Raw genomic sequence first — 21819 nt, 5'->3', positions numbered from 1 at the left:
TACGAGGCATTTAAATTCATGAAATCAAAGGACCTTATATGACAATAAATTTACTTAAATCCCGTACAACCAATTTCCATTTGCATTGCCAATTGATGTTATTGTATATGTCACACCACCTTTTGACAACTGTTTATGAACAGATTGGGAAAATTGATCTTCGTATAAACCAAGTAGCTTGAATTTTGTTTCACTATCGATAGGCCGCTCCGTATCGATACATTACACAATGCGGACAATTTTGAGTAATTATTTATATAAACGCCTATTTCAAACGGATATTGTAGGAAAATATGCCAAACAGCAGCCGCGCAACCTCAAGGGTAAGAGCAAGAGCTCGCAGGAGTGGCTGACACGGCAGCTGGCCGATCCCTACGTGGAGAAGGCGCGTATGATGAACTATCGCTGCCGGAGCGCCTTTAAGCTGCTGGAAATTGACGACAAATACAAAATCCTGAAGCCGGGTGACACTGTCCTGGACTGTGGAGCAGCCCCTGGAAGCTGGACGCAAATGGCCGTGGAGCGGACCAATGCCCATGGTAAACAGGAGCGAACGCCCGTCGGAGCAGTCTTCAGCATCGACCTGTTGCATTTTCATGCCGTGCCGGGTGCCACAATATACGGCGGCATGGACTTCACCACGCCGCTGGCACAGCAACGTCTTAAAGAAGCACTGGCTGGACGGCAGGTCAACTGTGTCCTTTCCGACATGGCGCCCAACGCGACAGGCGTGCGGATGCTGGACCAGGAGAGCATCACAAATCTCTGCTACGAGGTGCTGCGTTTCGCACTGGCCATGTCCGCCCCGCAGGCCAATCTGGTGGTCAAAGTGTGGGACAATGGCGATGTGCCCAAGCTGGAGCGGGATATGCTAAGGTTCTACGAAAAGGTGAAGCGGGTGAAGCCGCGCGCCAGTCGGGGCGACTCCGCCGAGCATTTCCTCGTGGCACGCGGATACAAAGAAGCGACGGCAGCGTCGTAAACTCAACATGATTTATTTAAGATAAGATCAAATATAGAACAAATATAGAATTCGATTAAATATCCAATTTTAAGTAATCTCGGACTGAGTAAAGCTAATGCTTGTAGTGCGTGAGATGGGTGATCATCTCGTAGAGCCACTTGGGCTGATCGTGTGGAGCCATGTGGCCGGCATTGCGCACCATTATCTCCACCAGATGCCCGGCGTGCTTCACATAACCAGCCACCTCTCCGTCAATGCGCCAGATCTCGCGTGGGGCCACCCTGTACCGATCGGAGCCTGGGAATTTCAACTGTTTGAGGTAGTTGCGGGTCAGCGGATAGGCGACAATGATGTCCAGCTGGCCGCTGTAGATGCACACCGTGTAGTGGGCCAGAAGTTCGGCTATCCAGGGGGCCACACTATCCATCACGTCGTGCTTCAGGTGCAGCTCCACCTTGTTTTCCTTATCGAGGTCGTGGAAGGGCTTGTTGCCCACATGGATGGAGCGACGCGTTTCACCGGCCTGTAGGAATTGTCCCAGATTCTCGCCCGAGTTGTCGTGCGTCTTCAGGTAGTTGTAGTACCAATTATAGCCCGTGAGATTGCTAAAGAGCGAGCCATTGGTGAGGTCTCCGTTGATGAGGGAATCAAACACATTGAAGGCGCACTCCATGTCGTGGTTCTTAATACAGGAGGCACCCTTTTCCTCGGCTGCATGGAAGCTCTCCAGGCCATTGTCGTCAATGAGGCCAAGCTGATAGAGATAGTCGCCGTACTTGAGCTGATGCAGTGGATCCGACAGCCCGTTGCCGATGGCCACGCCCTTGAGCGGCACATAGACGCGCGTCTCGATGGCATTCTGCACCTGGTGGATGTGATACGCCAGCGCTGGGACATATTTTCCAGCGTAGGACTCGCCAGTGACCCAAAAGCCACTTGAGTTGCTCCACTGGAAAAGCTCGTACAGCTGCATTACGGCCTCGTGCAGATTGCGACCGACATCCTTTTCGTTTTTGGCATAGCCCTCGTCCTTGTCCGTGAAGCTGAAGCCCGTGCCCACGGGATTGTCAATGTAGATCAGATTGTGCGTCTTGCTCCAGGTGTAGTTGCGCTTCTGCAGCTTGCTATGGGCATCCAGCTCCAGCGGCCCGTTCTCCGTGAACAGCCCGAAGAGGGAGGAGGCCCCGGGACCGCCCTGGAGCCACAACACTACTGGGGCATAATCAGCATCCTGTTGCGCGGGGAAGTACCAAAAGAACATGTTCGAGTTGAATCCCTTATCCACCGTCAGATATCCCGCATAGCTCTCCACGCCATGGTACTGCGAGCCCACAACACGGGCCAACTTCTGCACCTGCTCCCTGGGCATGGACGAATTGTGGATGAGGGGCGTGAGGAACAGCGGCTCGCCGGGATCGACGCCATCCTCGTAGAACTTGTACCGTGGATACGGGTTGATGAAGCTACGTCTATAGGGGCGTTCCCCTCCGTCGGCTGCACTGCAGGCTGCGATAATCGCGACGAAAATCAAAACTGCGCAATGAGTTGCAGTTTTCATTGTTGCTGTTGTTGCGTGCTCTGCCACCCAAGAACTGGAAGACAATAGTTGACAATAAATGCTTTGTTTGGCTCTTAAACGCCCCCAGCCCACTCACCACTTCGCTGATAAGCAAGTATAATCAGTACTTTCCTATTTATTTCTTATTTTGCTGCGAAAACCGGCAAAAATATAAAAACGGGTTGAATTTACAGTGTGACCGCAGCTGGGCACAAATGGCAAGCAATGGAAGCGGTACTAGTGTGCAGACTAGACTGCCCGACCAGATATTTGTTAGTTATTTTAACCAGTTTAAAATTTTTACCAACAAGCAACCCGTTCCCTTTGTGTGTGGGCAACATACTATGCTCCTCAGGGGAGGGGAAACATATCTGCCTAAATTTGATCATCAAAATTTCAATGGAGTAGAACAGCTCGCTTTCCAACACTTGTCATCTCAGCGTCAAAAGTTTCTGCTGTAAATTTTGGCAATTGTGCGGCGTCGTAGGAACAGATATTAAACAACAAACAATGATGGACACCTTGGACTACATAACGCTCAGCAACCCAGTGAGCAAGGCGGTCATATCTTCCGGATCGGCTATATTCCGCGCAATTGTAATTATCCCTTCATTCCCTTGCTCCAGTGATTCCTTTTACCGTTGGTTCTTGCAGGGGCTGCGACCGAAACAGTTGGTGCCAAAGGAGACGCAGACCATGCGCCCGGTGATGAATCAGTTTCCGACTGGCTCGCTGCATAGTTTGGCCGGCAGCCATTACCACTTTGTTCGCTTGGCCGGCTTGGGCGGCGCCTCGGCCATCTTCATGGGCGCCTACTGCAAGTACGTTTTGCGGGACATCAAGGACCCCAAGGAGCAGCAGGACTCGCAGGCCTTTGCTGATGTCGCTAATCGCATACACTTTTTGCACTCGTTTGCCATGATGGCCATGCCGCTCGTGCACTACCCCTTGTTGGTAAGTCCCATGCTAGAGGGTATCCCCCCGAATAGAAAATACAAAGTTTCTGTTTTTGGTTTATTCATAAAGCTTTTCGTTAATTCTGTTTGTGTAAAGTTTACGATTTCTGAACGGAATTTACAACAACTCGCGTTACGTTTTTCGAATGATAAAATGAATGGAAATCTATCTCAAACACTCGACTGATCCGATTCTGATAATCTCTCCTCATAATTGACTTTCTAGTGCGCTGATTGATTGACTTTTGTCAGGTTACAAAAAACCTATTTCTTTGAGCTATGAACAAACCACATTTAGTAAATGCTAAGCGTTTGCCATCCATCCATCGATTCTATATATGATGACTATATATATGTATGTATATGTATACCATATTTATGTATATTGTGTGTTGTATATGAAATGTTTTCCAAAGCTAAAGCTAAATTGTTCAACAACCACTAATTGCAGCTTACAAAGTAATTTTCAATACCATTTGTTTGGTTGTTCTGGGGTGTTTAATTCATTGTGATATGGATGCAGGTTCATTTCATTAGCTGATATGGGTCTCAGGAACAGGAATATGGAGATTTACAATTGATTTTTAACTTTTCTTTTCTTTTAAAAATTGTGTACCAAAAAGGCATCGTCCATTCTTCATTATATTATTTGGGGTTACTTCATTTACGTTTTCTTTTTGGATGTGGTTTATCATCAGCCTTATTTGATAAGTAAAATGTGGGAGAAGCCCAAGCCCATGTTCAGGCTCTTCTCGTTTGTTCTTTGGGTTTTTTTTAAAGCCAACAACTAAAGCTAACATCAAAATATGCACACAATCGACTGCCTCATCTATCGTAATCTTAGGTTCTAAACAACTATGACTAATTCTGATATATGATATATCCTCTCTCTCGTAGACTGGTTCACTGATGACCACTGGCACACTGCTCTTCAGCGGCTGCATGTACTATCGTGCATTGACGGGCGAGAAGCGTTTCCAGGCCTATGCCACTGTGGGTGGCTTCTGTCTGATGGCCGCTTGGCTAACGCTTGTCATGTAGGAGGCTGGCTGCCCGCATCTTAAGTTTTAAGCTATAGGCAACGTAAAATCTAAAGCTAAAGCTAAAGCCTGCTGCAGAATGAATTCTTTTTCGCTGAAGTTCTATAATTAATATATTTATATATATATATATACTACCATATAGGATTACACAAATAAATCTCTAGGAGGCCTTTCATCTAATGGAAGATACTTCTTTGTTTCTGTTTCTGTTTTTGTGTGTTTAAATGCGTTTAAATTTCTTAGTATATATATGTCTGTATACGAAATGCAGTAGTTCTAGAAACAAAATGAAAACAAACAAAAATGTCAAACAAAAAGGAGTAAAAACAAACAGAAATTTGTTACATTTATTGTATACCTGCACACATTAATAAATTACTATAAAAAACACACACATATACATGTATGTTAATACTAGGCGTAACATTTTCATAGAATTTCTCTCCTTTTTATAGTTTTTCTTTTAGTTATTGTCGTTATTTTTACTGTTTACTGGAACACATAATACAAATGCAATGCGACCTTTTGAAGGCCGGAAATGCACAAAGTTTATCTTTTGTTTTTGTTTAGCTAAAATTAAATGTATTGCACATATAAAAAACAGTCACTCCTGCTACTACACTGCTCCTTCTACTCCTTATTGTCCTGCTGTTTTGATTTTACTTCTGTTTCCATGCGCACACGATTAACCGTCTGTCAGAGATTAAGTCTCTCCTAGTTTATACACACACTCTTTTAGTCTAACAATTAGTTTGATTTGTTTTGTACACAATTTGTAGTAGGTAGGGAGCGATATAGGGTTAAGGGTAGTAAAAATTCATTTAGTTAGTGGGGATATGGTTATCCTGTATGCTGTGCTATCCTAATAACTTCTGCTTGGAGGCCTCCGCAAAGAGGAAGGTCTTCTGTATGCGCGCATTGGCCGCCGGATGATTCGTAATTGGTTCCAGTATCTTAAGTATATAGTCTTTGAAGGCCTTCGGTACGGCGAAATGTCAAGAATCTTTCTTGATCCGCAAATTATCATCATGGGCCTTTAATGGATAAAGGAAATAATAATCAAATGAACACAAATAATAAATTTTCAGTTACCTTTTGTGCTACTTTGAGCAGCGCATCGAATGTCGAGTCTCCCGTTTGCTTCACCATTGCATGGAACACCTTCTTCTCGCTGGTGGTTAGCAGCTCGAAGGGCGATCCAAACTCCACCGCCTTGCCGGCATCCATAACAAGCACCTTGTCCGAATCCATTACCGTGTGCAGACGATGGGCAATCGTTAGCACTGTGCAATCCTTAAACTTGTTCCGAATCGTCGTCTGAATGAGCGCATCCGTTTGGGGATCCACATTGGCGGTGGCCTCGTCCATCACTAGGATGCGATTCTCGCGTAGGATGGCACGAGCCAGGCAGACCAGCTGCCGTTGTCCCACGCTGAAATTGGTGCCGCCCTCGGAGATTTTGCTCTGCAGGCCACTGGGCAGATCAGCGACAACTTCCTTGAGCTTCACCTCCTCCAGGGACTCCCACAGCTTGGCGTCGCTATACTCGTCAAAGGGATCCAGGTTGTAGCGCATGGTGCCAGAGAAGAGCACCGGTTCCTGGGGTATAATGGAGATCTTGCTGCGCAGATCGTGCAGTCCCAGATCGTTGGTGTCACGCCTGTCAATCACAATCGATCCCTCGTTGTAGGAGAGTCGGAACAGGGCATTGATCAGTGAGGATTTGCCAGCGCCTGTGCGTCCCACAATGCCGACCTTTTCACAGCCCTGAATGGCAATGTTCAGCGATCGCAGCACATAATCGGCAGCCTTGTCGGGGAAGTACTTCAGCGAGAGATCATCGAAGACGATCTTGCCCTCCTCTGGCCAGTCCTTTGGCGGCTTCTTGTTCGGCTTCGACTCAAAGTCACCCTCTGGCTCCAGATCTTCGTACTCTACCACTCGCTCCACCGCCGTCATGGTGTTCTCCAGCTCCGCCGACTGTCGCATGCCCCACTGCACCATGCCCGTCATGCCCATCGCCTGGGTAATGGCCAGACCCACATCGCCGCCATTCTCCGGGGAGAACAGGAAGAACGAGAGCGTAATCACGGCTATGTAGACGACACAAACGCAGTCCAGCCAGTAGCCAAAGGCGCGACTGGTGGCCAAAAACATGTAGTAGCCCGAGCTGTGCATATCCTGGTAATTGTCAAACTCCGCTATTAGTTCCTTCTGCGCGCCAAATGCACGAATCGTTGGCAAACCATTCAACGAGGCACTCAAATGGGAGTAGATCGGGGAACGCGCTGAAAAGAGGATTACATTAGATGATATACCTATGGGGAACTATTCCAAAAACCACTCACTGACTGCCTCCAAACGCTTGACATCTCGCGAGGTATTCAAGTAAAACGATCGCAACACATAGAAGACGATCACCAGGAAAAAGGTGGCCAAAATATACCAGACATTGATGATGCAGAGCACCACGACTATGCCGAGTATCGCTAAGAATATCTGCATGACATCCATCATCACGGAGGGCAGTATCTCATCCACTTGTCCCAGATCCTTGGAGAAACGATTCAATATACGGCCAGAGGGGTTCGTGTTGAAGAAGTGCATTGCCGCACGCGTCACACCCTTGAACATTGTGTTGTGCAGCGTTGTGGAGCTCCGCATGGCCAGGTAGAAGAAGAGCATGCTCCTCACCAGCGAGAAGACAATCACCGAGACATTGATGCCCGTAAAGTAGTAAATGTCCTTGGGATCTGTGTCGGAATTGATGCGGGTTTCGGGAAAAGCGCGACGCAAACGAGCCATAAAGGTGTCCCTCTCTGCTTCACCATTCTTGTTGACCCTGCAAGAGATTCATTCGTGAGCGATCTTTTCGGTGTTGTTCCTCTATCATTTACTCACCAATAGGATAGGAAAATGTCACCGCCAGAGCCGAGCACCTGTGCGCCCACACAGAAGAAGGCAAACACAATGAACAGACCATAGCCATTGGCACCGAAATACTTTTTATACAGCGACATGCCAATGCGTCCCTCCACGCGCGCCTCTTGCGTTTGCATGGGCGAATCGACGACCAGAGACTCTGCGGCGGATTCCATGGAGGAGATGCTGCCATGACGATCGCGTAGTTTGCTATTCTGCCGCGAGAGCTCCTTCTTCTTTTCGGCATCACCGCTGGCACCCTCATCCTTTTTGCTCGGATCCGTCAGCATTTGGGCAAAGTCGAGGCCGCTCTGGCACATCGACGCGTAGGTGCCCATGGCACTGATCTTGCCCTTGTCCATGATCACAATGATATCGGCCTGCTCCAGGAACTGCAGCTGATGCGTCACCAGCAACACAATATTCTCGCGCAGGAATCCGCGCATGCACTGATCGAACAGGTGGCGTCCCACGTGTGTGTCTACAGCACTAAGAGGATCATCCAACAGATAGATATCCGCCTTTCGGTACACTGCTCGGGCCAGACTAATGCGCGCCTTTTGCCCGCCCGAGAGTGAGGCTCCACGCTCGCCCACAATCGTCTTGTCCGCATACGGCAGAAGCTCGAAGTCCCGCTCCAGGGCGCACTTTTTCACCACAGTGCGATAGCGATGCTTGTCCATGGGCAGGCCAAAGAGTATGTTTTGTCGCACGGTGCCCGTGAAGAGCCATGGCTCCTGGGAGGCATACGACAGGGTGCCATTGACCTTCACCGATCCCGCATCCGGATTGAGTTCTCCGAGAACCGCCTGAATAAGACTGGACTTGCCAGAGCCCACCGGGCCGATGACTGCCACCAGTTGGCGTGGCTTGAACTTCAGCGTGATGTTGTCCAGCGTATTTTCGTTGCTCTGTTTATCCCACTTGGCCTTGAGGTTACTAATGTTGATGGTGGGCTCTGCCTCGCTGGTGCGACGACTGTTGGGCTTGAGGACGCCCGTAGCTTGGGCTATTGGCTCCGACACAAGTGCAGCCACCGCAGCCTTGCCCAGTTTCTGCTCATCCAAATCATCCGACTTGTCGCGCACTCTCGTCTCCTCGTGCAGCATGAACGTCTGAATGCGACGAATCGACACGAGAAGCTCCGCAAACTGCGAGATGCCCATGGGGAAATAAACCGTCATGGTATTCCTTAGGATGTTGTAGTATGCCGTGATCACGAAGGCCTTCTCTGCGGTGAGTAGCTTGCCCAGCAGCACGAAGCCCACGAGGCTGACGAACACCGATATGCGCGTGACAAACATAATGAAACTCTGCAGCGTGCCGCGAATATAGTTCACATTTCGTATGGCATTCATCTCCTTGGTGCGCACATAGTTGATCATCTTGCTGAATGGGATCTCCCAGGCGTACATTTTGATCACTTGAATGCCCGAAATGATCTCATTCATCATGCGTACACGTTCGTCTGTCCTCAGCGCAGTGCGCAGACGCAGCACGGAGGTCTTTTTGCCCAGATACGCTTGCAGTGGGATAAACATCAGCATCACAGCCACGCCAAAGAAAGCAGAGACACCAATCTAAAGGGATAACAGAAAGGAAAGGATTACTTGGTGTTACACTGCCCGAAATAGAGCCTGATATCCGTACCTCTCTGTACATCAGATATGTGATAATTCCAATCTCCACTGGTCCGAGCCATAAATAATTCATGTGTATGACCGACAGATCCAGCCGTCCCACATCGTTCGATATGAGATTAACCACCTGTCCGATTGTCGTGTCCCCCAGCGCTGTTCGACTCAGACGCAATGCCTTGCGATATATCATGCCTGCAACAACAACGGAGAGCGGGGTGAGAGATGATCATTTATCATGGCTCCTCTGGGGGCACGCCACTCCACTTACTTGTCATGGCTATCCTGGCCTTCATGCCCAGATGAAACATGCCCAGCATGTAGGGATGCATGAGCAAGACATTGAAGGCACTGCACAAGATCACGCCCAGGGCGTACAGATAGGCTTTCACTTGGTTCTCCCCATCGCCCTCCTGGTTGCTCGAATCCGCATAGAAGGCCACCAGGCCGCCCAGAAAAAGAGGCTGAGTGACGCTGTAAATAAATAATCATACAATAAAGGATCATAAATAACTCCCCAAGCCCATCGCTGTGTGCGTGTGGGCGTGGCCTTACCGGAAACCAATCTCCAGTATAAACAGCACCAAGCCAAGTCCCGCCAAGCGCCAGCCAAACACATCCACGGAGGCCTTCAGCAGGCTGGGCGTCTTCTTCTTCTTGCGCTTCTTCTCCACCTCCCGCTCCCAGGCTTCGCTCAACTGGGCGCCCAGTGTGTCTGTGGGGCATACAAGATTAAGATATCAGAAACAAATAGACTCCCAAAGGTGAGTGCCAATAAATTATTCGCGATAACAAACAATGTCGGAAGAAGAGTTTACTTTGTGCTCGGATTTTGTAATTGGCAGATGCGACAGATTGTTTATTATGAAGCCCACATGCATGGCCGAGGGCCATAAACAAGGTCCATCTGACGAATGCAAATAATGTATAAAGTGAAGCAAAGTGCATTCGAAAACTATTTTAAGATCTGTGTTCCAAATGCAAATTGAAATGGATTCCTTGCCCAGCATTCGAGTCAAGAAATTGCCTATTAGATCTGTTTGAAAACAATAATATTAATGGCTTTATTTGTACTCCTAGGGGTAATCGTTATCTTTAGAGCGTAAATGCAATGCAAAGATTAGGACCTATAGACACTACCTAATAGTCATTGTTTTATGGGATTTACCGCCCTATAAACTCTCCATTGTCCATGATTTGGCCGCCAACCATGAGTTATGGCTGGCAACAAACGCAAATCCCAACCAGCTGGCAGCTGCTCCTATCGGGAAGGAAACCAACGATACGACTCCCAGTATCAGTGGAAATCGCGAAACACACATACATCTCTTGGTATTTGGAACTTCCGGAATGCTTTACCCTTGCAGGGATTAACATTTCATGGAGATTACTTAATGGCATATCAAGTATCGCTTGATCATTTATTTTCGCAAGAGATATGCGGGCATTGCATAAGTCAGGAACCACTTAACGGACTATCTATCTCTGGCAGTGAGTATATAAACCGCACAGATAGCTAATTGTATTATATTTACTAAACAGTATCTTCCTATCAACTAGTTGAAGTATGGGCTATGCTATCAATTATTTTTGGGCACAAAATTAAATTAATTGCGGCAAAACGGACGCCTGTCGAAGCTATCACCCGGTGGGATATGCCACAATGCTCGAGACAATTTCGAAAGATTTGAATGGTGTGGAGTGAAAACTCAAAGGTCTCTAAAGGATGATAACAGATAAAGACAGCTTGGATATAAGATAATGATAGTCACAAAGTATTATTCAATGAATGTGCAGAATATCTTATCTGTGGGTGGGATTTGGGCGCCTTTTAGGGCCCATAAAATGATCTCAATGAAACTAGTCTTTATAGGGGCACATAAAATGTTGTAATCCTTCAAGTTCCGAAATGGAATAACCCAAATACCCCAATGTGCCAGCGGGAATGTGAATCTGAATCAGAAATTGAAACAATATTCTCCAGTGATGGGGCCACATGCTAAAACCCTATCTAATCGTAAGCGTCGGTCGGTGGTACCTTGAAGTGCCCCTGCGGTCGGTCGCGCACTTGATTCGGGAAATGCTGTCTGTGCAGAGTGATAATATTGCAAAAGGTGCTTATACCCTTCTGCCTGCATTTTTGAGAACCAAGGAAGTGTGTCGATCCACTTCACGGCACTGGGGATTACACAGCCCTCCAAAGCACGAGGGACAAAGATCATTGAAAATTAAACCAAATGAACATTGAACTTCGATATGTCTTTGGATCTAAGCTCAGAAGTCTCCTTTTCTAAGGTGGAAAGTATCTTATTTTTATTGGGATCATAATTGCCCCATCTATTGACAGTCACTGGCTGCCACATGACGTCACGTGCATTATAATCTCGCTTACGTGCGGATAAGAATTTTCTCTTCTCATTCTTCATTTCGTCAAAGCCCTATCAAATTTTCATTTCCTAATTAAATTTAAAAAAAGATTGAGATTATTTATTGAATGGATGGATGGCCCTGTGAAAGCTTTCCATCATTATCAATGGCCATAAATTATAAAATAATATGCCCATTTATTATGCAAGGCACACTCCATCGATTCAACCAATTCTCTCTTTTGATTTTTGGGGATTTTATATCGTAATAAATGACTCAATTAGTGGGAAAGCCTCACCCGATTTGTGTTCCTTCAAAGCTCGATAGAGATCGTTTTCATCCAGAGTTTTCTTGCGCCCCTTGAAAAATGTGGGCATGGCAAAGCTAAAAGGACACCAAAATTAATCAATAACTAAGTTTAGATATTAATATATTTAATTTACTCACCAGAACATCAATGATGAAAAGATATTTGAGGTCTCGCGCGGATTCTCCGGCAGTTCGTCGGCTTTCATTGATTGCATTTTGTTGGTCTGGTTTGGTGGTCGTTTGGATAAATTCTTTCACTTCCTGGTCATTGGTCGGGTCGGGGGATACTATATCTCTTCTTTAATATGTGTCGCTATGAAATGGAATACAAAATTATTATTAATTTCACTTTGCATTCCCCGAAATTTGACCCATATCGAAAGGTATTCCTATCTGGAATGGCATATTTCCATGCCCAATCTTTGACAAAAGATTTCTTCATTCTTCAATCTTCAAATTGTTGACTAATGATGACTTCATAGTAATTTTTTTTCTGATGTTTATTTGGACTATTAGTAGATTAACATTGTTTTTTTCGTTTGTGTTTGTTTCGGGGTCAGGCGATAAAATTGACGCGTTTTGATAGAGTTTTACGATCTGTGGCACACACATTCCCAAAAATTCTTCCATTGATCCGTCACTGATTTTAAATCACTTCATTTCCACATAAATATTACGTGTATATCCGTTTTAGAATTTGTTTAGTTAACAGGAAAATCCCATTGATGGGTCGGCAGGCACTCACAGAGAATTGACACTTGGATGTTGCGGAGGCAGCAGCTTCTCGCTCGCACGGCTAACGGCAAAAACTTGGCTCGTGGCCAGTCAGGCCAATGCTTTTATAGTCAAAAAGGGGGGAATGCACCGACTGGCGTTTCGGGCCGCGTTGCGAGTAGCGACAGGTTCGTGCCTGTCTTATCAATTGTGCGGCGATCGTACAAGATGGGAGCGTGTCCAGCCAGAGAGAGGGAGAGAGCCAGAGAGCAGGCACAAGGTACAGTAATAGAAAGGTAAAGCAGTCTCACTGAATCAGATTTCGACATTTGTTGACTTGCCGTCTCGCTTTCCCATGTTGGATCAGATCAAGTGAACATGCACTGAACACGTTCTGAGTTGAGAGAGCAAATCTCTCAACATGCACCAACATGTAACTGTTTGTTGTTGCTACAGATGCTCCTGCAAACATACACACACACAACTCATACATACAACACATTTGGCCGCCTCCTAATGTTTCAATTTGTTGAACATAGAATATGCACTTACCACTCACTCGCCTCGGCGGGAAGCAACACGATTTATTCCAAAAAAACAAAACGCAAACAAAAAAGTAAGGGGGCAACAAATAGCAAGAACTTCAAAATTGACGGCAAATCAATAAGACAAGACAACAAAATAGGATTCCTATTGCAATGATTTCGTTCACGGTGTGCAAGTCACTCAAGATGTGGGGGCTGGTGCTGTTGGGTACTGTTTAAACTTAATTCAATGCTCTATTTATTTTTTGTGTGCTTAATTTACAAGTTATGTGCAGAGAAAAACATAAAAAACGTTAAACAAAGTTTCCCAGTGCGTGCGCGTTAAATCTGCGCAGAAACAGTGCTGTGTAAAGTGCCAGCACTCTGCTAGTCGTTGCCTAACACTATGAAATAGTGTTGCTCCTCCCCCGTTTCCTCTTCGGGCAAATAAATTATCTCCTGGAAGTCGTTTTCATGCTCCACCACCACTTCCTCTTGCACCTCAGGCTCGTATTCAATGGTCTCATCGAACTGATGGTCATCCTGCTCCGGCTCAGGGACGCAGGATAAGATAATTTCTACTGTCTGAGTATTGTCTGCATCTGCACCCGGCAAGCATTCAGACGTTTTATCCAGTTCCTCAGCTTCCTGAGCTCTGGCACGGTGCTTTCTCGACTTCTTGTGGCATTGAAAGCTGCTTCGAATGTTGGTGTTGTAATCACAAAGGTCGCAGTAAAATATTCCACGATCGTAGCTGTCCGCCTCATCCTCAGATTCTGGCGGGGTGAATACTACTCCTTCACTATCCGCCATGGGTCCTGAGGTGATGACTTGGTTATTCCGCCTCAAGACGTCCATAACATACAGATGGTTATCCTTCGTCTTGTGCAACAGAAAAGACTCCTTGCGGAGTGTTGTGTATTCGCAGGGGGCACAGGTGTACATGTTGCCATCGGATGGCTGTGATGAAGTCGATCCCAAATCACGGCGCAGCGGCACTTTCTTTTTTTTTAGTGGATCCCCCAGTGCCTCCAGTCTACGGCAGTGTTTCGTCGACTTGTTGTGCCGATCATAGCAGAACTTCTTCGCTGTTGTATACGAACAGAGGACGCAGTTGTACAGAGGCCTCTCGAAATCCGAGTCGGAATCGGATACAACCGCCATGGCATGGATGTGTTTCTTTGAACGCCGGTGACGACGGAGGTCTCGTCTCCTGTTCGTCATATAGTTGCAGCCTTCAATCAGGCAATGAAGTCGTTTCGTTTTCTTCTCCGATTGATCATCTGGCTCTGGCTCCTTTGGCTCGATGTCGATGTATGCTGCAACAAGCAGAAAGAATATAAATTGCTTGCTCATTGCCTGTTGCTGTCTACTTACTCTCCACCTCATCGTCGGACGCACACTCGAGTGCCTCTATCTCGAGGAATTGCTCCTCGTTCATGATGGCGCTTCTGCCGATTTGATTATGGTTTTTTTAAATAAATAACAAAATAAAATTGATATCAGGTTTCCCATGCAGATTTGTGTTACCAGCATCAGCAACTGGAAAATAGTTCGCGTTTATTCAGTATATACCAAAAAAAAAAATCGGCAAACAACAAACTGTTGCTTCACCTTTGGGCACACTAATTATTTTTAATTTTAATTAAATTAACAAGTTTATTATCGTCGTTTTATACGTTTTTTATGCAAGATTTTATAAAGATAAAAAGTTAGAAATAGTCAAAAGCCAACATGCAGTCCGTCTTCAGCCGCTCCCTAAACATTGGTAAGTCAAATTCCCCATGGACTTTGAACTCGATCGGATGTAATGAATTTTTATATGCAAAGATCTTTACTGATAATTCGCTCTCAGCCCGCAGATCGGTGCCGATGCGACATATCGCCTCTATTGCCGCACTCCCCGATACCCATCAGATGCTGCAGAAGACCTGTCGCGACTTTGCCAACGCCGAACTGAGTCCAAATGCAGCGAAATTTGATCGAGATCATGTCTACCCGGCGCAGCAGATCAAGCAGATGGGGGAGCTCGGCGTCATGGCGGTGGCCATTCCGGAGGAGCTAGGTATTTACTGTGACAACAGCCCGCACCCTTAACAAGCTACAGGTTGTCTATGGCTCAACAGGTGGCACTGGATTGGATTATCTGGCGTACGCGATAGCAATGGAGGAGATCTCACGCGGCTGTGCCTCAGCGGGTGTCATAATGTCGGTCAATAATTCTCTGTATCTGGGTCCACTGCTGGGCTTTGGCAATGCCGCCCAGAAGGATGCCTTCATCACGCCATACACGACGGGCGAGCGTGTGGGATGCTTTGCTCTGTCGGAGCCGGGCAATGGCTCGGATGCCGGTGCTGCCTCCACCATAGCCACGGAAAAGGGCGATCACTATGTCCTGAACGGCACCAAGGCGTGGATAACCAATGGCTTTGAGGCGGAAGCAGCAGTCGTATTTGCCACGACAAACAAACAGCTGAAGCATAAGGGCATCTCCGCCTTTATTGTACCCAAAGGACTGAAGGGCTTCTCGCTGGGCAAGAAGGAGGACAAACTGGGCATCCGAGGATCGTCCACGTGCCAACTGATATTCGAAGACTGCGAAATTCCCAAGGACAGCATGCTGGGTGAGCCGGGATTCGGTTTTAAGATTGCGATGCAAACATTGGATGCCGGACGCATTGGCATTGCCGGCCAGGCCCTGGGAATTGGACAGGCTGCCCTGGAGTTGGCCGTGGACTACGCCCAGAAGCGTCAGGCCTTTGGCAAACCCATCTCCAAGCTGCAGTCCATCCAGCAGAAGATTGCTGACATGTCTCTGGCCATGGAATCGGCGCGACTCTTAACCTGGCGTGCCGCCTGGCTGAAGGACAACAAGCTGGCCTACACTAAGGAGGCGGCCATGGCCAAATTGGCAGCCTCCGAGGCTGCGACCCTGTGCTCCCACCAATGCATTCAGATCCTTGGAGGCATGGGATATGTCTCTGATATGCCAGCGGAACGGCATTATCGCGATGCTCGCATCACGGAGATCTATGAGGGCACCTCTGAGATTCAGCGCCTGGTTATTGCGGGCTCCATTCTCAAGGAGTACGCCAGTTAAGTGAAACGAGATCGTTTTTTAATCAATTCAAATGTTTTTAAATGTGAAATTTTATATAAATCATACTTTTGTGGTATTTTCGGTTTGTTTTGGTATTTTTCATGGCGGGGCTATCGATAATGGTGCTATCGACATATTCGGTTGGCTGTTTCGATTGTTTGCATCTACTGCGCGTTCTCTCGCGCACATTTCTACGAATTTCTTTATTTATTGATCATTTTTCGTTGCACGGCAATTAACACAATGCTATGGCCACAAGTACGTGGTAATGAAGCTGTTTACAATTGAAGTGCGCGATTTCGGCCAACAGAAAGTACGTTACGAACGCCCCAATTGTCCCCGTCCATCCATCCATCCGTCCCAGTCCAGCCATCAGTCGGTGCCAGGAATAGCATAGCCCGCAGCCATGGACGTTGTTTGTGTAATTGATACCGTCGTGGGCGATCATCTGGAAGATCGCATCTGTGCCCTGGAGGAGGTCAAAAGGGCAGTACAGGCTGCCGGTGCTAACTTTCAGCGTGTGCAGGTGGGAGTTCAATTGGAAATTCCTTACAAAATACACTGAAACAAAATTTTGTTTGCAGTTTGAGAAATTGGACTTCGGCGAGACGAATGTGATGGAAACATTCTACAATGCCGATGTTGCGGTAATAGATTTGAGTGTTTTGGCCCAGCAGCGACCGCTCTCGTATCACTACGGGGTGCGGGAGAGTTTTGGAATGAAGGAAATCATCTTAATCTACAACGATGTGGAATCCAAACAGACTCTCAGCCTTAAGGTGTGTATTATCTCGGATTTGGGGTTGGCAGAGGTGTTGTGCCCTATGTGTGCGGCCGCCCAGCCGCAAACATCTTATTGCGAATGATGCAACGGGCGTCATTTGCGATAAGATAAATGTTGAGCAATATCTGTGCGTGTGTTTGAAACGGCAGCCAACAAGTCATGTTTCTTGACGATTGTTTGTTGTTTTTCTATTTCCGGTGAAGATATAGCTCGTATTATTGTTATTTTTAATCGCACGCCCACGCAAACACCCAACACTGGCAGCACACCTACACTGGCGGTCATTAAATTGTGTACACCTCTCTCTCGTCTCTCTCAGGTCTCTTGTGGCAATTACTTGTTTCTCAGCTACAAACTGAATGCAGAGACCAATAGCTGCCTTTTGACCAATCAACCCAACAGCAAAGATCAACCCGGAGACGGTCGCGTGGGCACACTGCAGTGGCGTCTGCGTCGCAAGCTTCAAGATGTGGAAATACAATCAAAGTGAGTAGAAATCCAACTTAATCTCGGGTGCCTGCTGCTAACGGAAATCCCCTTTTTTTAGAGCACACATGCGGGAGAAATTCCTGAGTGATATGCGCACAGCCAGGGACACGTACGCCACGAATGGGGCCAAACTACAGACCATACTCCATGAGATGCGCAAGCGTCTGGACGATCCACATGTGCTCTCCGGCGAGGTGGTGCACAGTTTTATGTGTTCGCTGCGGGATGTGCAGGACTACGATGCCATGGTGCGGCTGGTCAATGATCTGAAGAATATACCAAACACCCGCAAGTTTGTGGAGGCGGGAAACATGAGTTTTCTCTATGCCTTTGCCCTGAATCGCAGAAATCGTAAGGGAGACAGAGAGAAGGCCCTGGAGTCATCACTGAAAGCGCTCGAGAAGAAGGAGAACCACTTCCCGGACATGCTGTGCCTATGCGGACGCATCTACAAGGACATATTCGTGGAGTCGGACTACACGGACGCCAACAGCCTGGCGCATGCCATCAAATGGTACCGCCAGAGCTTTGAAGTGCAGCCAAACGAGTACGCGGGCATCAATCTGGCCACCCTGCTGGTCATCGAGGGCAAGGAATTCAGCAACACGGAGGAGCTGCAACACATTGGCATGACCCTGAACAATCTCATCGGGAAGAAGGGCAGCCTCTCGACGCTCAGTGAATACTGGGATGTGGCCACATTCTTTGAGATCTCCGTGCTGGCCGAGGACTATGCGAAGGCCATTCAGGCGGCCGAGTGCATGTTCAAGCTGAAGCCCCCGAACTGGTATCTAAAGTCAACGATTGGCAACATTTCGCTAATTCACAGGTTCCGCAAGAAGCCCGAGGATCGCATGCCCACCATCGAAGAGCAGGTCTTTCAATTCTGGATGGATTTCTTCCTGGAGGCCACAAACACTGAGGAGATTAAGAACAGCATACGATTTCCCATATTGGTTAGTGTCCAAAGAGCGTTCTCCCATGATATTTGATAACATCTTTCCCTCTCTCTAATAGATACTCGAGCCACAGAAGATCTACATGCCCAGCTATGTGACCATCAATATGGATGCGGATGAGAAATCCATTCAGATTGTCAACATCTGTCTGGCCCACTCCAAGAACACCTGCAAGAAGCTCCACGACTTCCTCTTTGTGGCCTCGAAAATCAAATCTGTCAGCCAGTACAAACGCGACGATCGCTGCGCGTATCTTTATGTCCATCACAACTCGGATGACTTTCAAATCTACTTCCCGTCGCCCGAGTGCCGGCAAAAGTTTTACGATTTGATACTGGAAATGACGGCCGATCAGGAGGTGTTTGTTAATCTCAGCAATGATGATGCACAAATAGAGGTGAGTCTTGAGTGTTTAAAAATGTCATCGATAAAGGATCGATAATTTTCGATAAATGAAATACTTTGTCCCTTACATCATTTAAGGATCGATTATAATCGATTAACTATTTAAAATTCCGTGAAATCTCCACTAATTTGTAATTCTAATCTTACTTCCAGTACGAATACGATTACGATGAGCAGAATCGCAAGATGGTCCTGGGCAAGGGCACCTACGGCACGGTTTATGCCGCCAGGGATAAGCAAACGCAAGTGCGAATTGCCATCAAGGAGGTGCCGGAGAAGAACTCACAGGATGTGCAGCCACTGCACGAGGAGATCAAACTGCACTCGCAGCTGCGGCATCGCAATATCGTACAGTATTTGGGCTCACGCTCGGAGGATGGTTTCTTCAAGATCTTCATGGAGCAGGTGCCGGGCGGCTCGCTCTCCGACTTGCTCGAGACCAAATGGGGTCCGCTCAAGGACAACGAGTCCACCATGGCCTTTTACTCCAAGCAGATACTGGAGGGCCTGAAATACCTGCACGAGCAGGACATTGTCCATCGCGACATCAAGGGCGACAATGTGCTAGTGAACACGTACAGCGGGGTCGTCAAGATCTCCGACTTTGGCACCTCCAAGCGGCTGGCGCGCATCAATCCCATGACAGAGACCTTCACTGGCACCCTCCAATACATGGCGCCCGAGGTGATTGACCAAGGTGTACGTGGCTATGGCCCAGCGGCAGATATCTGGTCCTTTGGCTGCACAAACGTGGAAATGGCCACCGGCAAACCGCCCTTTATTGAGTTGGGCTGCGCCCAGGCGGCCATGTTCAAAGTGGGGTACTACAAGGAGCATCCAAATATACCAGTGGAGTTGTCCACGAATGCCAAGAACTTTATTCTGCGTTGCTTTGCTATCAGCGTGTTGGACAGACCATCGGCATCGCAGCTGCTGGAGGATCCGTTTCTGGCTGAGTATGTTTTTTGGATAACCCATTGATACAGCCACTGGTTGAACATTCTCCACATTCTTCATACCCACAGCAAACCACGCAAACCGAGACCTGGGCTACCCATTAATACCGACTTTGGCAGAAGCATTTCGGTGCCAGCGGATCGTCTCATACACAAGACGACGCCTCCATTGACCTACAATACTACCTGCAATACGCCCACCACACCAGAGTTGGAGTAAGTTCTGCCCCCCACCCAAGCCTCACTCACAGCAAAACTAATGGCTGTTGCTCCCTTTTAGCGTTACTCACACATCTTCTGTGGATATTGATGAGCTGCCCAGCCTGCTGGAGCGCCGCAACTCTTCTGGATTTCTGCTCTCTCCCGAGATTGAACCCTCAACGCCATCGCTGCGCACTAGCATCAGTGAGACTAGCGAAACGGATGGCTTTTATAGGCTGAAAAAGGACTCGCAGCGACGCACCACTCTATCGAAAGTCCTCGCTTTGGATGAGTCCAAGATCTGCGATATTTGGCTTAAAAAAATCGATGCAGATCAGAATTCGATTGCCATTCGGAAGAGCGATCTTGAGGTTCTGATACGCGGATTGAGGGACTACATTATGAACGAGAATGAGAAGCATTTGGAGGCCACGATCAATGAGCTGAAGCAGAAGCTAAACAACGATGCAGTGGCCTTGGATCATCTCCATTTGGCGCTGTACTCCTTTCAGGATGCAGTAGTGTGTGTCCTGAGGTATCACTGCATCAAGCCGCATTGGATGTTCGCCTTGGATAATCTCGTGAAGCGCGCCGTGCAGGCAGCCGTCACCATCTTCTCGCCGGAGCTGGGCGCCAATCTGGCGGACAAGGATCTCTCTGGGAATGATGATGAGAGCGTGCAGACGTCACCGCTGCAGCATGCGGGTTCCTCAGACAGTCAGGAGAGGCAGCAGTGCCTGGAGAAGGTCCTACCCTTGAGCAGTTCTGGCGGCGTGCTGCCCTCGGACGCTGGCTACGATGGGGCACTCCACAGCTCGGTGGAGTCTGTGCGCATACTGCGCGACATTCGTGAGAATCAGCTCAAGCTGCAGCGCCAGATGATGGAGCAGGAGCGCCAGAACATGCGGGCATTGCACAACATAAGCCAGGAGCTAGCCCATATCTACATGGGTGGCAGGAAGAGATTAAGGTGAGGAATTTCGGAACATTTTTAATGTATTTCTAATTAAAGACTCTCCTTCCGTAGACGCACCATCAATGGATTCAACAAAAAGTGCCATAGAATGAGTCCCAGTGCAGCGGCAGTGGGCGGAGGAGCGGGCAGCGCACGTCCAGCAGTGTCTGGCAATGCCAGGCGGCAGCTAAACAAGCACAACTTTGGTCTGCACGAGATAGACGAGCAGTTGGAGCAGTGGCTAACGCAGCAGGACATTGATGAGTTCTCAAAGACACTCATACTGAATGAGGGCTTTACCTTTGAGGATTTCATCTACAACATGGAAAAGCTCGATCTCATGCGTTTGGGATTGCGGTGGGTATACCACGAATACCTCATCGTTGACCTTCTCTAAATGTAAATCCTCTTTTACAGCGTTGGCATTGAGGTGCGCTTGTGGAAGCTCATCATTCAGGAGCGTGTCTGCACTTCATCCGATTGTCTGGATAGTCCGCCCAGCACCTACCACAAGCCCATTGGCGGTGGTAGTGGTGGCTCCTCCCTGAACAACAATACCCTGGCATCGCCCACAACCACGACACCATGCACACCGGGCACCACAGGCGGCATCAAGACGAAGATCAAAAAGAGCGAAAGCGAATACGATTCCTGCAGCGAGTGATCCAGATCAAGCCGTCGTCGCCGCCCGCAGACCCAAAGCAATGCCTTAATTAATTGTTAATGTTTATGTCTCATGTGCTACTAACAGCTGTCTGATGCCCCCCATTTACAGGGTATGCAGCAGTCGCCTTAATGGCAGAGATTCTTCTCTCTCTCTCTCTCTTTTTTGGGGAATGTCCTCAGGGTGTCCTCCCCTGCTTTTGTGCCTTTCCCTGCCCCCAACCCACCCTCACATGCATGTTAATTTATCAAACAACAAAATGGAATTTAAGTGCCTTAATTTAAAACAATAACAAAAATTAAAATTTAACAC

General features: G+C 47.7%; 7 protein-coding genes across 8 annotated transcripts; 4 read left to right on the top strand and 3 right to left on the bottom strand.

The window, feature by feature from the left end:
• The first annotated feature begins 206 nt into the window (after positions 1-206).
• LOC117898507 (rRNA methyltransferase 2, mitochondrial) lies at positions 207-1059 on the top strand. Its single transcript, XM_034807959.1, has one exon. The coding sequence runs from the start codon at positions 230-232 to the stop codon at positions 980-982; it is 753 nt and encodes a 250-aa protein (XP_034663850.1). The 5' UTR covers positions 207-229; the 3' UTR covers positions 983-1059.
• LOC117898504 (venom serine carboxypeptidase) lies at positions 980-2765 on the bottom strand. The gene is made up of 2 exons (XM_034807957.1): positions 2620-2765; positions 980-2556 (listed from the first exon to the last, which is right to left on the bottom strand). The coding sequence occupies exon 2, from the start codon at positions 2520-2522 to the stop codon at positions 1077-1079; it is 1446 nt and encodes a 481-aa protein (XP_034663848.1). The 5' UTR covers positions 2523-2556; positions 2620-2765; the 3' UTR covers positions 980-1076.
• A 170-nt stretch (positions 2766-2935) lies between these two features.
• Positions 2936-4773, top strand: LOC117898508 (transmembrane protein 256 homolog). The gene is made up of 3 exons (XM_034807960.1): positions 2936-3119; positions 3177-3476; positions 4376-4773. Exons 1-3 carry the CDS (start codon positions 3033-3035, stop codon positions 4517-4519), a joined length of 531 nt encoding a protein of 176 aa, XP_034663851.1. The 5' UTR covers positions 2936-3032; the 3' UTR covers positions 4520-4773.
• A 204-nt stretch (positions 4774-4977) lies between these two features.
• LOC117898500 (probable multidrug resistance-associated protein lethal(2)03659) lies at positions 4978-12596 on the bottom strand. The gene is made up of 10 exons (XM_034807942.1): positions 12502-12596; positions 11895-12069; positions 11746-11831; positions 9636-9795; positions 9352-9554; positions 9094-9275; positions 7423-9023; positions 6870-7363; positions 5614-6809; positions 4978-5555 (listed from the first exon to the last, which is right to left on the bottom strand). Exons 2-10 carry the CDS (start codon positions 11969-11971, stop codon positions 5517-5519), a joined length of 4038 nt encoding a protein of 1345 aa, XP_034663833.1. The 5' UTR covers positions 11972-12069; positions 12502-12596; the 3' UTR covers positions 4978-5516.
• Positions 12597-13224: 628 nt separating this feature from the next.
• LOC117898506 lies at positions 13225-14522 on the bottom strand. Its single transcript, XM_034807958.1, has 2 exons — positions 14372-14522; positions 13225-14313 (listed from the first exon to the last, which is right to left on the bottom strand). Exons 1-2 carry the CDS (start codon positions 14433-14435, stop codon positions 13382-13384), a joined length of 996 nt encoding a protein of 331 aa, XP_034663849.1. The 5' UTR covers positions 14436-14522; the 3' UTR covers positions 13225-13381.
• Positions 14523-14617: 95 nt separating this feature from the next.
• LOC117897902 (short-chain specific acyl-CoA dehydrogenase, mitochondrial) lies at positions 14618-16157 on the top strand. Its single transcript, XM_034806981.1, has 3 exons — positions 14618-14762; positions 14850-15059; positions 15121-16157. The coding sequence occupies exons 1-3, from the start codon at positions 14729-14731 to the stop codon at positions 16092-16094; spliced, it is 1218 nt and encodes a 405-aa protein (XP_034662872.1). The 5' UTR covers positions 14618-14728; the 3' UTR covers positions 16095-16157.
• Positions 16158-16243: 86 nt separating this feature from the next.
• On the top strand, positions 16244-21812 carry LOC117898512 (mitogen-activated protein kinase kinase kinase 15). Of its 2 annotated transcripts, none has more exons than XM_034807971.1 (10): positions 16244-16620; positions 16679-16873; positions 17198-17364; positions 17426-18323; positions 18385-18723; positions 18885-19687; positions 19757-19903; positions 19968-20858; positions 20916-21200; positions 21261-21812. In XM_034807971.1, the coding sequence occupies exons 1-10, from the start codon at positions 16501-16503 to the stop codon at positions 21505-21507; spliced, it is 4092 nt and encodes a 1363-aa protein (XP_034663862.1). In that variant the 5' UTR covers positions 16244-16500; the 3' UTR covers positions 21508-21812. The 2 variants fall into 2 exon arrangements, with proteins under 2 accessions (XP_034663862.1, XP_034663861.1); XM_034807970.1 differs by having other exon boundaries at positions 20901-21200.
• Positions 21813-21819: the final 7 nt, after the last annotated feature.

This window comes from Drosophila subobscura, chromosome O, assembly GCF_008121235.1.
Source record: "Drosophila subobscura isolate 14011-0131.10 chromosome O, UCBerk_Dsub_1.0, whole genome shotgun sequence".
NCBI lineage: Eukaryota > Metazoa > Arthropoda > Insecta > Diptera > Drosophilidae > Drosophila > Drosophila subobscura.
This window is presented reverse-complemented; position numbering and strand designations above follow the sequence as displayed.